At 41.1% G+C, this 12,148-nt stretch overlaps 1 protein-coding gene across 1 annotated transcript; it reads left to right on the forward strand.

Annotated features, from left to right (window-relative positions):
* The first annotated feature begins 3,792 nt into the window (after positions 1 to 3,792).
* Positions 3,793 to 8,686, forward strand: LOC136258492 (uncharacterized). Its single transcript, XM_066051806.1, has 6 exons — positions 3,793 to 4,207; positions 4,314 to 7,171; positions 7,221 to 7,295; positions 7,393 to 7,687; positions 7,734 to 7,976; positions 8,346 to 8,686. Exons 1-6 carry the CDS (start codon positions 3,793 to 3,795, stop codon positions 8,684 to 8,686), a joined length of 4,227 nt encoding a protein of 1,408 aa, XP_065907878.1.
* The last annotated feature ends 3,462 nt before the right edge of the window (positions 8,687 to 12,148 follow it).

Raw genomic sequence — 12,148 nt, forward strand, 5'->3', positions numbered from 1 at the left:
TTTTTATTCATAAAAATCGATCGCGTAATTTTGACACAAGTTGGGTTTTGTGTCATATCTCTATGGTCTTTATCTCGATTCCTTTCAGACCACAACAAGGCACTCCTACGATGGTTGTTCCATCTACATATCAATTTTCAACTGATTCCTCCAAGGGGTTTACCCTGTAGGCGTGACAGACCTTCGACCTTATTTTACGCAAATAATCAGTCATAACTCCGTGAATGTTCATCGGATTCCTACCAAAGTTGGTACGGAGATCCGCCTTACTGAGCCCGTTAAGTGAGCCAAATTTCATATGGCGAATTTTGCGAAGTGTGCGAAATGAAGAAGATGATGAAGAAGAAAAAACGAAGAAATTAAAACAAAATTTTGTTCGCTCATATCTCGGAAATGGCTGGAGCGATTTTCTTCAAATTTGGTATGTAGACTCCCCTAACTGGGCGACACGTCTCTAGCAAATTTGGTTCCAATCGGATAAGGGATCACAGAGCTACATAGGTGTGAAAATTGCATTTTCTTTCTTCCTTTTAATATACTCACGGTGTGGCGCGCTGAATTCTTGGGCCGCATGACACACTACCGTGTGTCTTGATATATACCACTTTCACACCTCACTTCAAAGGGAAGGGAAGGTGCATAAGTGGTATAATAGCACTGCTATCAGTGCTCAGGAATGCATTAATGAGAAATGGAGGTAGTATATACAAGTTATATCCCTCCTAGATGTGATATAACTTGTATATATACCACTTTCACACCTCACTTCAAAGGGAAGAGAAGGTATATAAGTGTTACAATAGCACTGCTAGCAGTGCTCAGGAATGCAGTAATGAGAATAGGAGGTATTACATACAAGTTATATCCCTCCTAGGAGTGATATAACTTGTATATAATACCTCCTATTCTCATTAATGCATTCCAAGCATTCTCAGAAATCATTTGATTTCTTTGATGAAACTGTATGATCTCCTCTCCTTTAATATAGCGACACTTCACAGGATCGATAGTGGGTTTTAGTTTTTGTAAAGTGAGCCAAGGCATAGATCATGGACTTGGGGAAGAAGATAGTTCATTGTTTTATTGAATGAAGAAGGTCACAAGTTAGTTTATATAAACATGTTACATTCGATAGTCACGTGGGGATGTCCCACAGACACTGGGTGTAGCGCTTAATTGATTTGGCCATTAGTGTTAATAGTATCTAATCCAAAAACAGCCAAGCTGTAAAAAAAGAGTGCGGACCCCAGAAAGGCTATGGTTAAAAAAGATGTGAAATCCAAGGTGGCGGCCAAGAAATGGCTGTGATGGTAGGTTAATGGTTACATTTTAATAACAACAATTCAGGTGAATTTTGTGTCGCTTGGTCTTGGCATCAAATTCACCTGAATTGTTGTTATTAAAATGTAACCATTAACCTACCATCACAGCCATTTCTTGGCCGCCACCTTGGATTTCGCATCTTTTTTAACCATAGCCTTTCTGGGGGTCGCACTCTTTTTTTACAGCTTGGCTGTTTCTGGATTAGATTCACTTCTTTTTGTATTTGTATACCCCAAAGCCGGCCTATGGCCAGCTTTGGGGCTTTTTAACCTATATATTTTTCTTTACCACAGGAAAAAGATGAAGCAGATTTTATAAATACTTTAACTCATTCTGATTTTATCAGTAAATGTACAAATTATATATATAATGCATATATCAAGAGTTCATAATATAAAAAGAGAGCATATATTTATTACATGTCAATTAATCCCCACAGGATAATTTGCAGCTGATCTCTCTACTGGGTGACTTGAAATGTAGCTGAACTCTCTACAGGGTGATGTGTTTGCAGCTGAACTCTCTACATGGTGGTTGCTTTGTAGCTGAACTCTCTAAAAGGTGACTTCTTCTAGCTTAACTCTCTACAGCGTGATCTTTTCATAGCTGAACTCTCTACAGGATGATTTGTGTACAGCTGAACTCTCTTCATAATTTCTTTGTAGCTGAACTCTCTACAAGGTGATTTGTTTGTAGCTGAAATCCCTAAATGGTAACTTCTTCTAGCTGATCTTTCTACAGGGCGATTTGTTTGTAGCTGAGTTCTCTACAGGGTGTTTGTTTGCAGCTGAGTTCTCTACATGGTGGTTTCTTCATAGCTGAACTCTCTACAAGGTGACTTCTTCTAGCTGATCTCTCTACAGGTTGATTTGTTTGTAGCTGAACTCTCTACAGGTGATTTGTTTGTAGCTGAACTCTCTACAAGGTGATACTTCTAGATGATCTATCTACAGGATGACTTGTTTCTAGCTGAACTCTCAACAGGGTGATCTGTTCATAGCTGAACTTACTGGGTGATTTTTTTGCAACTAAACTCTCTACATGGTGGTTTATTTGTAGCTGAACTCTGTACAAGGTAACTTATACTACCTGATCTCTCTACAGGGTAACTTGTTTCCAGCTGATCTGTGATTTGTTTCTAGCTGAAATCTCTACAGGTGATTTATGTGCAGCTGAACTCTCTACATGGTGGTTTCTTTGTAGCTGAACTCTCTACAAGGTAACTTCTTCTAGCTGATCTTTCTACAGGGTGATTTGTTTGTAGCTGAATTCTCTACAGGGTGATTTATTTGCAGCTGAACTCTCTACATGGTAGTTTCTTTGTAACTGAACTCTCTACAGGGTGATTTGTTTGTAGCTGAACTCTCTACAGGGTGATCTGTTCATAGCTGAATTCCCTACAAGGTAACTTCTTCTAGCTTATCTTTCTACAGGGCGATTTGTTCGTAGCTGACTTCTCTACAGGGTGATTTGTTTGGAGCTAAACTCTCTACATGGTAGTTTCTTTGTAGCTGAACTCTCTACAATGTGACTTCTTCTAGCTGAACTCTCTACAGGGTAACTTGTTTCTAGTTGATCTCTCTACTGGGTGACTTGTTTCTAGCTGAACTCTCTACAGGGGATTTGTTTGCAGCTGAACTCTCTACATGGTGGTTTATTTATAGCTGAACTCTCTACAAGGTGACTTCTTCTAGCTGATCTCTCTGCAGGGTGATTTGTTTGTAGCTGAACTCTCTACAGGTGATTTGTTTGTAGCTGAACTTTCTACAAGGTGATACTTCTAGCTGATCTCTCTACAGGATGACTCGTTTCTAACTGAACTTTCAACAGGGTGATCTGTTCATAGCTGAACTTTCTACTGGGTGATTTGTTTGCAGCTTAACTCTCTAGATGGTGATTTCTTTGTAGCTGAACTCTCTACAAGGTAACTTCTTCTAGTTGATCTTTTTACAGGGCATGTTTGTTTGTAGCTGAGTTCTCTACAGGGTCATTTGTTTGCAGCTGAACTCTCTACATGATGGTTTCTTTGTAGCTGAACTCTCTACAAGGTGACTTCTTCTAGATGATACAGGGTGACTTGTTTCTAGATTGTTAGAACTTATATTTAGGTTGTAAATAGGATTAGTTAATGGACCACTGCATTTTTGTAATTGCACATGTGTGGTATGTAATTAGTAGTCCAAAAACTCTAAATAATGCAACATCTGGTGCCCAACGTGGGGCTCGAGCTAGCCGAAAGAACTAACAGTTTGAAGATTACTCGCCATTTTGTGACCTGAATGAACATCTGATAGGATTCTGATCTGATTTCTAGTTGGAACTCGCCGTGAAAATTCGTCGAGAGCCTTAGTCATATTCTTAACCAACCGCTAAAAAGTTGTGGTACCGTGGCAGTCTATTAACGGTACCAGCTAAGGCAAGAGATTTCGTTCGTGTCAACTGTTGTGTTCTTGATTCTTTTTTAGTGTGATGGCATCTGAAGAAACCGCCCACTCTCTGGAGAGGTCACGTGCCATTCGTGGCGGACATCGTGGCGTAGTTACAAAACTTGTTCACGAAGCAGAAGGAATATTGAGTAGTGATTCGCTGACTCCTGAACAGCACAACAAGCTAACTGTTATAAAAAAACAACTTGACGGAAAATTGAAGCTGCTTAGTGACATGGATGAGAAGATACTGAGCCTCTGTGAAGTGGAGGCTATAGAAACTGAAGTGAATGAGTCTGAAACTATTGTTGCAAAGGTTATTGATTGTAAATTGAAGATAAAACAACCTTCTGCTGTTTCTTTGCCTGCTATACCTCCATCAAGCCCTGTTGTTGTTGCTCCACCAGTTCCACAAGCCAAGGCACGACTGCCCAAGCTAACCTTACCAAAATTTAAGGGTGATGTAAAGAACTGGACAACTTTTTGACTCGTTTCAGTCTGCCGTGCACGACAATGAAGCAATCCCCAAGGTAGACAAATTTAATTACTTAAACTCTCTATTAGGAGACATAGCATACAAGACAGTACAGGGACTACCCTTAACAGAGAGTAACTATGATTCTGCTGTTGCAATGTTGAAGGATCGCTTTGGTGATCCACAACAGATCATCTGTGCCCATATGGAAGGATTAATGAAAGTTGCGAATTGTGTGAATGAGCAGCCTAGTTCCCTTCGTGTTGTTTTTGATAAGATTATGGTGCACATTCGAGGCCTTGAAGCATTGGATGTTACGTCTGAACAGTATGGGAGTTTCCTTATCCCAGTTATCATGGCCAAACTGCCTAACGACATCCGTCTGAGAATTGCTCGAGAAACCGGTAAGGAGGTGTGGAAGATTGAAAATGTACTCAAGATAATAAAGCAGGAAGTGGAAGCCCGAGAAGTAAGTGAAGGGGCAGCTATCAGCAACTCCAAGACAACTCCTGTGCCACCTCGAGTCCCTCCCACAATTAGCTCTTTTATGGCCAGCCATTATAAGCCCCAGTGTGTGTTCTGTGAAGGGGATCATTTTTCAGCTTCGTGCATGAAGGTTACTGAAATAAAGGATCGCAGGGATATTTTATTGAAGGCTGGGCGGTGCTTTAATTGTTTGAAGTTACGCCATAAATCGAAGGATTGTGACAGCCCCAGGAATTGCCGGTATTGCAACCGACGTCACCATCAGTCTATTTGTGATAAGCGACCACTACCACCAAAACCTGCTAATGACATAGAGGAAACTATGAATGCTACCGCTAGTACAGATAGCAAGCCCAACAAGGGAAAAAGAGTAATACTTCTACAAACAGCAAGAGCTGTAGCTGTGGGACCAGCAGGAAGGGTGTCAATTAGAATGCTGCTTGACAGTGGTAGTCAACTCTCATATATTACCAAGACTTTGAAAGAGAGACTGGGCATTGAACCAATTCGGAAGGAAAAATTACATTTAAACACATTTGGTAGTGCATCCTTTGATCCCAGATCTTGTGATGTTGTGAATCTCCAGATTGAGACCTCAAATGGTGGTGATGTCCTTGACATAGTTGCTTATACATCCCCTGTTATCTGTTCTTCCCTCCCTGCTATGATGAATTTTTGTGAATATGAACACTTAGATGACCTAGAATTGGCAGATGGGGATTCCCATGATTCGAAGAAATCCATAGATGTTCTTGTGGGCTCAGACTATTATTGGAGCATTGTGACTGGAGACACGGTTGTAGGTGATAGTGGTCCAGTGGTACTGGGCAGCAAACTAGGATGGCTTCTGTCAGGTCCTTTGAACGACTATGGTAGCACCATGGTTGCACAAGCTAATTTAGTTGTCACCTCTGATGTCATTAATCCAACACCACGAGACGAAGATGATGCTCTTACTTCTATGCTACATCACTTTTGGGATACTGAGTCCTTAGGTATCATAGATAAAGATAGTGATGAAGAACCATCCTCCTTCCTGGAACGACTACAGTTTAAACGTAACCGCTATGAAGTGACCCTTCCTTGGAAGGAAAGTCATCCAGATATCCCAGACCACTTTGTACTTTGTCTGAACCGTCTCAGATACTTGCAGCGCAAGCTGTTGAAGTCACCTCAACTCTTGGAGGAGTACGACTCTATAATACGTGACCAACTGAAGAGTGGTGTTGTTGAACCGGTGGTGGAGAATGTAGTTAACCCGCCTGAAGCCCATGTTCCTGTGAATTTGAATCAATCAGTGCACTATCTTCCCCACCATGGTGTCATAAGGCAAGACAAGCAAATGACAAAACATCGAATAGTGTATGATGGGTCTGCCAAGGCTACAGGTGATACTGTTTCTCTCAATGACTGTCTGAAAACTGGTCCAAACCTAATTCCTAAACTTTTTGACATTCTGATACGTTTTCATTGGCACTCAGTAGCCCTTACAGCAGACATAGAGAAGGCCTTCCTCATGGTTGAGATTGCACCCAGTGACCGTGACATGTTACGTTTCTTGTGGGTTAAGGATCCCCAGGATATTAGTAGTCAAGTACTACACTTGAGATTTGCTCGTCTCGTATTTGGACTTCGTCTGTCTCCAGCCATTTTAGGCTCAGTAATATCTCATCATTTAGAGAAGCATCAATCAAGGTACCCTGCCGTGATCTCAGCTATCAGAGATTCATTTTATGTTGATGACATGATATCAGGGGGAAGGACTGTGGATGAGGCGTTTGAGATTTATGATGTGGCAAGGCAAGTGATGCTTGATGGTGGCTTTAATCTGAGAAAGTGGATTTCTAATTCACCTGAATTACTTTCAAGAATAGTTGCATCGTCTGGACAACATGTGAATGACTCAGGTACGTGTACTGTGCATGTGGAAGGGAAAGTACCCTCACAGCTTGTTGGGTCCAATAGTCAGGGAACTGAGCATTTAAAGTTGCTTGGTATCATGTGGAAGAGTGAGTCTGATCATTTCTCATTTAGTTTTTCAGAAATAATGTCTATTGTATCTAAGCTACCTGCTACTAGAAGATCTCTGCTTAAGGCCTCCTCTAGTATATTTGACCCTCTGGGCTTTCTCAGTCCTTTTGTAATTAGGTTGAAGATATTGTTTCAGACTCTTTGCTGCAAGGAATTGGGGTGGGACCAGCGTTTAGAAGGTGAACCCCTTAAACAATGGAATGAGATTTTGGGGGAGTTTACCATGTTGAATGAGGTTCAGATACCGCGTTGTTACTTTGATGGTGAGGGAGTGCTTGATGTTATTGAGTTTCATGGGTTTAGCGATGCTTCCCAGCTCGCGTATGCTGCAGTACTGTACTTACGAGTTGTCAACACTAATGGGACAGTAGATACAAGGCTGGTTGCATCAAAAACCAGCCGTGAAGAAGCAGTCTATTCCAAGACTGGAGTTATTAGGCACACTGATACTTACTCAACTTGTCACTACGGTTCTGAAGAATTATCCACGAGAATTGAAAGTCACTTATTGGACAGATTCCACTACAGCATTGTTCTGGATTAAGAGTGATAAGGTGTGGAAACAGTATGTTTCATGACGTGTTAATGAAATTCGAGCGACCACACTGAGAGACCAATGGAGGCACTGTCCTGGATCTCTTAATCCTGCAGATTTCCCCTCAAGGGAAATCTGCAGGATTAAGAGATCCAGGACAGTGCCTCCATTGGTGTGACAGTGCCTCCATTGGTCCAGGACAGTGCCTCCATTCCTGTGACAGTGCCTCCATGGAGGATCCAGGACAGTGCCTCCATTCCTGTGACAGTGCCTCCATTGGAATCTTTCTAAATGCCCAGAAACTGTTTGATTGCACCACATGGTGGGAAGGACCTTTATTTTTGAAGTCACATAACGAAGATTGGCCTAGGCAAATTGAACCGGCAAGTGATGTAGTGGCACTCAGAGTTAGTGAGATCCTCGCAACCACAAACTCACGTTTTGGCAACTGTCACAGGAAGTGCCCTGAATCTTTCTAACATCATTGACTGTCAGAAGTACAGCAGTCTTAACTGCTTGCTACGTGTTACAGCTCGAGTATTGCATTTTGTTGAGATGACACGGGGGAGGGCACTTACTCAGTACAATGCTACATTAGATGCAATGGAATTGAACAGAGCTGAGGTACTCTGGGTACGCTGTATTCAAGCCCAGGCTTTTGAGAAAGAGTTAACTTATTTGGAAGGTTTTACCAGCTCTGGTAAGTCACCCTATATTGACCAGTTTGGTTAATTCATTGATGACCAGACTCTGTTGAGATGCAAGGGGAGAATTAATAAGGCTAAGCTGTCAACCACTGAGAAGAATCCTATTTTGTTGCCATCAAAGCACCATGTTGTCAAATTGTTGGTTACTGATATGAATGCCAGAATGAAACACGGTGGTATAAATGACACACTAGTAGCTCTCTGTGAACGATACTGGATTTTACGAGGAAGACAGGTAGTAAAGGCAATTGTAAGATCGTGTGTGGTATGCAGGAAACTTGAAGGGCTTCCATATGGTTCTCACCCATCCCCAGATTTGCCAGCTTGTAGGGTTTCTGATGATCCCCCATTCTCCCATACAGGGATAGATTTTGCCGGTCCATTGTACTTTAGTGAATCCACGGATGAGAAAGATACCTCAAAGGCATATATTTGTTTGTTTACGTGTGCTTCTACACGTGCTGTACACTTAGAACTCACACGTGGAATGAATGTTGATTCATTCCTGTTGGCCTTCAGGAGGTTTGTTGGGCGACGTGGACTTCCGGCCACTCTGCTATCCGACAATGCCAAGACTTTCAAGTGGTCATCAAAGGAAATAAGAGGAATCTGTCGTTCTCCAGAAGTTAATCACTACTTGACTAATCAACGTACCAGCTGGAAGTTTATTGTTCCCAGAGCACCTTGGTGGGGTGGGTTCTGAGAACACATGGTTAGAAGTGTCAAACGATGTCTGAAAAAGATTGTGGGAAGAAGTACATTGAAATTTGAAGAGCTAGCTACCCTGCTTGTTGAGATTGAGTCGGTTATCAATGCCCATCCGTTAACATACGTCTACGACGATCAGGTAGGCATTAGCTATGCTCTCACTCCTGCACATCTTATTTATGGACGAAGACTTGTAACAACTCCCAGTGCAAGCCATCTAGAGGTGTGTAGTACTCACAAGACACTTACTCGACGATCCAAGAACCACCGACACCTTCTAACACAGTTGATTAATTGCTGGAGGAAAGATTATCTCTTAAATTTGCGAGCGTTCAGAGGAACTCAACTGAAGGGTCAACGGCCTGTTATCAATGTTGGCGATGTAGTAATCCTCAAGGATGACAATGCAAAGCGAGTATTTTGGAAGTTGGGGAACTACTGAAGGGCAGTGATGGAAGGGCAAGGGCTGCTTTAGTTAATGTGGCTAATGAGAATGGACCACCTAAAGTGTTGAAGCGAAGCATTGTACATCTAGTCCCCATTGAAGTTGCAGATCCTGAAGCTGAAGAAGAGAGTACCACTGCTACGGATCTTCTAGAGTCATCACCAACTGTGCTTGATGCAACCGAAACTGAAATAGAACAAGTTGATGTTGCTGCTTCTACTGATTCAACTAGACCCCGACGCCAAGCAGCGGTACTTGGAGAAGCTGTCCGAAGAACTTGGACTGGTCATTAGTTATAGTGTTTGTTCCCTCTGAGACCAAACAGGGGGAGTGTGTTAGAACTTATATTTAGGTTGTAAATAGGATTAGGTAATGGACCACTGCATTTTTGTAATTGCACATGCGTGGTATGTAATTAGTAGTCCAAAAACTCTAAATAACGCAATATTGTATTGTATTGTATTGTATTAATGCTTTACAGTGACCAGCACTGAAGGTAGATGAACTCTCTACAGGGTGACTTACATGTAGCTGAATTGTCTATCAGATTAACTGTTTGTAGCTGAATTCCGTACAGAATATCCTGCAATGTAATATAATTCTGTAATGGAGTAAGTTATAAACGTAGCTGAATGCTCTATTAGGGTGACTGTTCTATTAGAGTATCTCGATCTCGCATTTGCTACACGTAGTTACCTTTCGAATCATAACTCAGTGGTTTGTAATCCGATTCTTCTGTACTACTGCAAGGACATTCTATGATGATTAGTCCAGCTACACACTGATTTTCAGCTCATTGCTCTAAGCGGTTTGCCTGGTAGATGTAAAAACTAATAGGTTTTTATTCATAAAAATCGATCGCGTAATTTTGACACAGGTTGGGTTTTGTGTCATATCCCCATGGTCTTTATCTCAATTCTTTTCAAACCACAAAAAGGCACTCCTACGATGGTTACTCCATCTACATATAAATTTGCAACTAATTCCTCCAAGGGGTTTACCCTGTAGGCGTGACAGACCTTCGACCTTATTTTACGCACATAATCGGTCATAACTCCGTGTATGTTCATGGGATTCCTACCAAAGTTGGTACTGAGATCCGCCTTAATGAGCCCTTCAAGTGTGCCAAATTTCAGCCCTATCGGAGTACGCATTCGTGTTTTATGTAAATATTTTAATAACGACAATTCAGGTGAATTTGGTGCCGCTTGGTATTGGCACAAAATTCACCTGAATTGTCATTATTAAAATTTTTACCCTTAACCTACCATCACAGCCATTTCTTGGCCGCCACCTTGGATTTCAAATCTTTTTTCATCATAGCCTGTCTGAGGGCCACACTTTTTTTACAGCCAGGCTGTTTTGGATTAGATTTCACTTCTTTTTGTATTTGTATACCCCAAAGCCGGCCTATGGCCGGCTTTAGGGCTTTTTTAAACCTATTATTTTTTTCTTTACCACAGAAAGAAGAAAAGATGAAGCAGGGTGATTTCTTTGTAGCTGACCACTCTACAAGGTTATCCTTCTAGCTGATCTCTCTACCGAAAGATTTGTTTCTAGCTGATCTCTCTACAGGGTGACTTGTTTGTAGCTGAATTTCCTACAGGGCGATTTTTTTGCAGCTGAACTCTCTTTCATGGTAGTTTCTTTGTAGCTGAACTATCTACAATGTAACTTCTTCTAGTTGAACTCTCTACAGGGTGACTTGTTTCTAGCTGATCTCTCTACAGGGTGACTTGTTTCTAGCTGAACTCTCTACAGGGTGATTTGTTTGTAGCTGAACTCTCTACAAAGTAACTTCTTCTAGCTGATCTTTCTACATGGTGATTTGTTTGTAGCTGAATTCTCTACAGGGTGACTTGTTTCTAGCTGATCTCTGTACAGGGTGACTTGTTCCTAGTTGAACTCTCTAAAGGTTATTTGTTTGCAGCTGAACTCTCTTACATGGTGGTTTCTTTGTAGTTGAACTCTCTACAAGGTGACTTCTTCTAGCTGATCTCTCTACAAGATGACTTGTTTCTAACTGAACTCTCTACAGTGTGATCTGTTCATAGCGGAACTTTCTACTGGGTGATTTGTTTGCAGCTGAACTCTTTGCATGATTGTTTCTTTGTAACTGAACTCTCTACAAGGTAACTTCTTCTAGCTGATCTCTCTACAGGGCAAATTGTTTGAGCTGAACTCTCTACATGATGGTTTCTTTGTAGCTGAACTCTCTATTAGGTACCTTCTTCTGGCTGATCTGACTACAGGGTGACTTGTTTGTAGCTGAATTCCCTACAGAATAACATGCAATGTAATGTAATTGAGTAAATTATAAATGCAGCTGAATGCTTTATTAGGGTGACTGTTCTATTAGAGTATCTCGATCTCGCATTTGCTACACGTAGTTGCCTTTCGAATCATAACTCAGTGGTTTGTAATCCAGTTCTTCTGTACTACTGCAATGACTTTCTATGATGATTATTCCAGCTACATACTGATTTTCAGCTCATTGCTCTAAGTGGTTTGCCTGATGGACACGAAAACTAATAGTACTTTATTATTATTATTATTATTATTATTATTATTATTATTAAATTTACCACAATGGAAGGCATACACAAATGGCAAAACCTGTACAAGGTGTCAGCCACAAAAAAGAACACTACAACTACAAAAATATACAACAAACAAATAATTACAAAACTGCACAACAATACAAAAACATCAATTAACACACACATAATGGTATAATGAATGCCGGAAGCATTTTGGATTTGGATCATTGAGGATGGTTAATGGTACAGAATTCCACAGAAAGACAGTTCATAAAAATTGATCGCATAATTTTGACACAGGTCGGGTTTTGTGTCATATCTCCGTGGTCTTTATCCCGATTCCTTTCAAACCACAGAAAGGCACTCCTACGATGGTTGCTCCATCTACATAACAATTTTCAACTGATTCCTCAAAGGAGTTTACCCTGTAGGCGTGACAGACCTTCGACCTTATTTTACGCAAATAATTTTT

Source organism: Dysidea avara, chromosome 6 (genome assembly GCF_963678975.1).
Source record: "Dysidea avara chromosome 6, odDysAvar1.4, whole genome shotgun sequence".
NCBI classification, from domain to species: domain Eukaryota; kingdom Metazoa; phylum Porifera; class Demospongiae; order Dictyoceratida; family Dysideidae; genus Dysidea; species Dysidea avara.